Source organism: Austrofundulus limnaeus, unplaced genomic scaffold, assembly GCF_001266775.1.
Source record: "Austrofundulus limnaeus strain Quisiro unplaced genomic scaffold, Austrofundulus_limnaeus-1.0 Scaffold100, whole genome shotgun sequence".
NCBI lineage: Eukaryota > Metazoa > Chordata > Actinopteri > Cyprinodontiformes > Rivulidae > Austrofundulus > Austrofundulus limnaeus.
In genome coordinates, this window is record NW_013952502.1 from 381825 (window position 1) to 383536 (window position 1712).

Consider the following 1712-nt stretch of genomic DNA (forward strand, 5'->3'; position numbering starts at 1 on the left):
CTGTCATTTCTGCACTGACTGACTGTAGCTGCAGAAGCTGCTGCACCAGAGACGGATGTCAAAAAGACACCAGCTGCTCCCCAGGCTGCCGCCCGCCTGCCTGAGATTCGCCTGGTTGTGCTGGGATGGAGGTGGCCGGGGAAGAGCTTGACAGCCAACACCATCATCGGCAAGGAGGAGTTTCGCCTGGAGCGGGCGGCCGAGTTTTGTGTGAAGAGGGAGACGGAGGTGGATGGGCGGCAGGTGATMGTGGTGGACACCCCGGGCTGGTTCTCTGCTCAGGATACGCCCCCCTCGTACAAAGAGGAACTACTCCGAGGACCCTCTCTTTGCCCCCCGGGTCCTCACGCCTTCTTGCTGATCATCCCCGTGGGCATGTTCACCGAGGTGGACCGTGGACGCATCGAGGAGCACGTCAGTCTCTTTGGCGAGCRGGTTTGGAGGCACACCATCGTGGTGTTCACCTGGGCGGAGGTCTTGAGGACCATTTCCATCGAGAGGTACATCCGCAGGGAGGGCAAAGAACTGCAGTGGGTGCTGGAGAAATGCAAGAAACGCTACTTTGTTATTAACAACTGTGCATTTGGGGAGAATCCCCAGGTGGGACGCTTAATGGAAAAGGTGGAGAAGCTGGTGGCACTGGAGGGTCTATATAGTCCAGAAGAGGTGAAGAAACCTCTGGATGTGAACCAGAACGCAGCTAGAGATGTGCAGGATCTGGGGGCCCGACCTAAACAGAACTCTGGACTGGGTTTATGAAAGGCCCACAGTGAGAGATGACTTCCTGCTGGTTCTTTTAAAGTAAAGTCCTGACTGCGTTTCTRTAAATGAGAAATACGTTTTAAACATCAAATCAGTTTTTAATGATGAATATTTCTATCTTATCGATGACACTCCTCGTCGTTTATATGTAAAACACACGAACATCCAGAGAATTATCAGCTGGCTCTACACTTCTTTCAGTTTGAAGCTGTTTTTTTTTTCTTTTTTTAAAAAAATTTTGTAATATAAACAAATTATAAAAAAAAGTCCAGATTAATTTAAAAGTTTTCTTGTCTTCAAGTTACACGACACACACAAATGTTACGTCACAGACTTTGATTAATCATTTCTGTTTTCAGGGAAATGTTGTCCTTTCCTTACAAGGTTGAGACACATTTTCTGAGGTTTTCTTAAGTTAATATATTTTATAACACACTTTTGTCATAATACCACAAAGTAGGACAGCAGTTTTTTATGCCTCTTCTTAATGATCTTTCATACAACTTCAGGATATCCAGCAGATTTTGACAGAAAGTGGCAAATTAGTTTCAACTTTGTCACTATTCAGGGTGTAAAAGAAATAATAAAGTAACAGTAGGGTAGCACTTTATTAATTTTCCCTTTTATATAATAATTTAACTGCTTAGTAAAATTTGCTGTTAATAGCACAACAACGATAAATTCAGGATGTTTTGTGGAGATAAAAGGGAGAAATGGGAATGAGAAAACTTGAATTCCTCTAAATGGAAAAAGTTTTGAACCGAAAAGCTCCAAACTTTAGTTAATGTTGACATCAATGAAATTCTTTATATGCTCAAACACAAAAAGTTTTTTTATTTCTTCACATATCCCTTCCCCCTTTTTAGGGAAGTGAGATCATGAGACTTCACACAGAAACCTTTTAGTGTTACTCATTCTCTGAATTTTTTTTTTTTTTTTTTTTTTTTTTT

At 42.4% G+C, this 1712-nt stretch overlaps 1 protein-coding gene across 1 annotated transcript in view; it reads left to right on the plus strand.

Annotated features, from left to right (window-relative positions):
* gimap4 (GTPase IMAP family member 4) overlaps positions 1-1684 on the plus strand; it is a 2985-nt gene extending 1301 nt beyond the window's left edge. The window contains exon 2 of the mRNA XM_014013322.1: positions 29-1684. Coding sequence (XP_013868776.1) covers positions 29-759 — 731 coding nt within the window. The 3' untranslated portion in view covers positions 760-1684. The remainder of the gene's footprint in view (positions 1-28) is intronic.
* Positions 1685-1712: the final 28 nt, after the last annotated feature.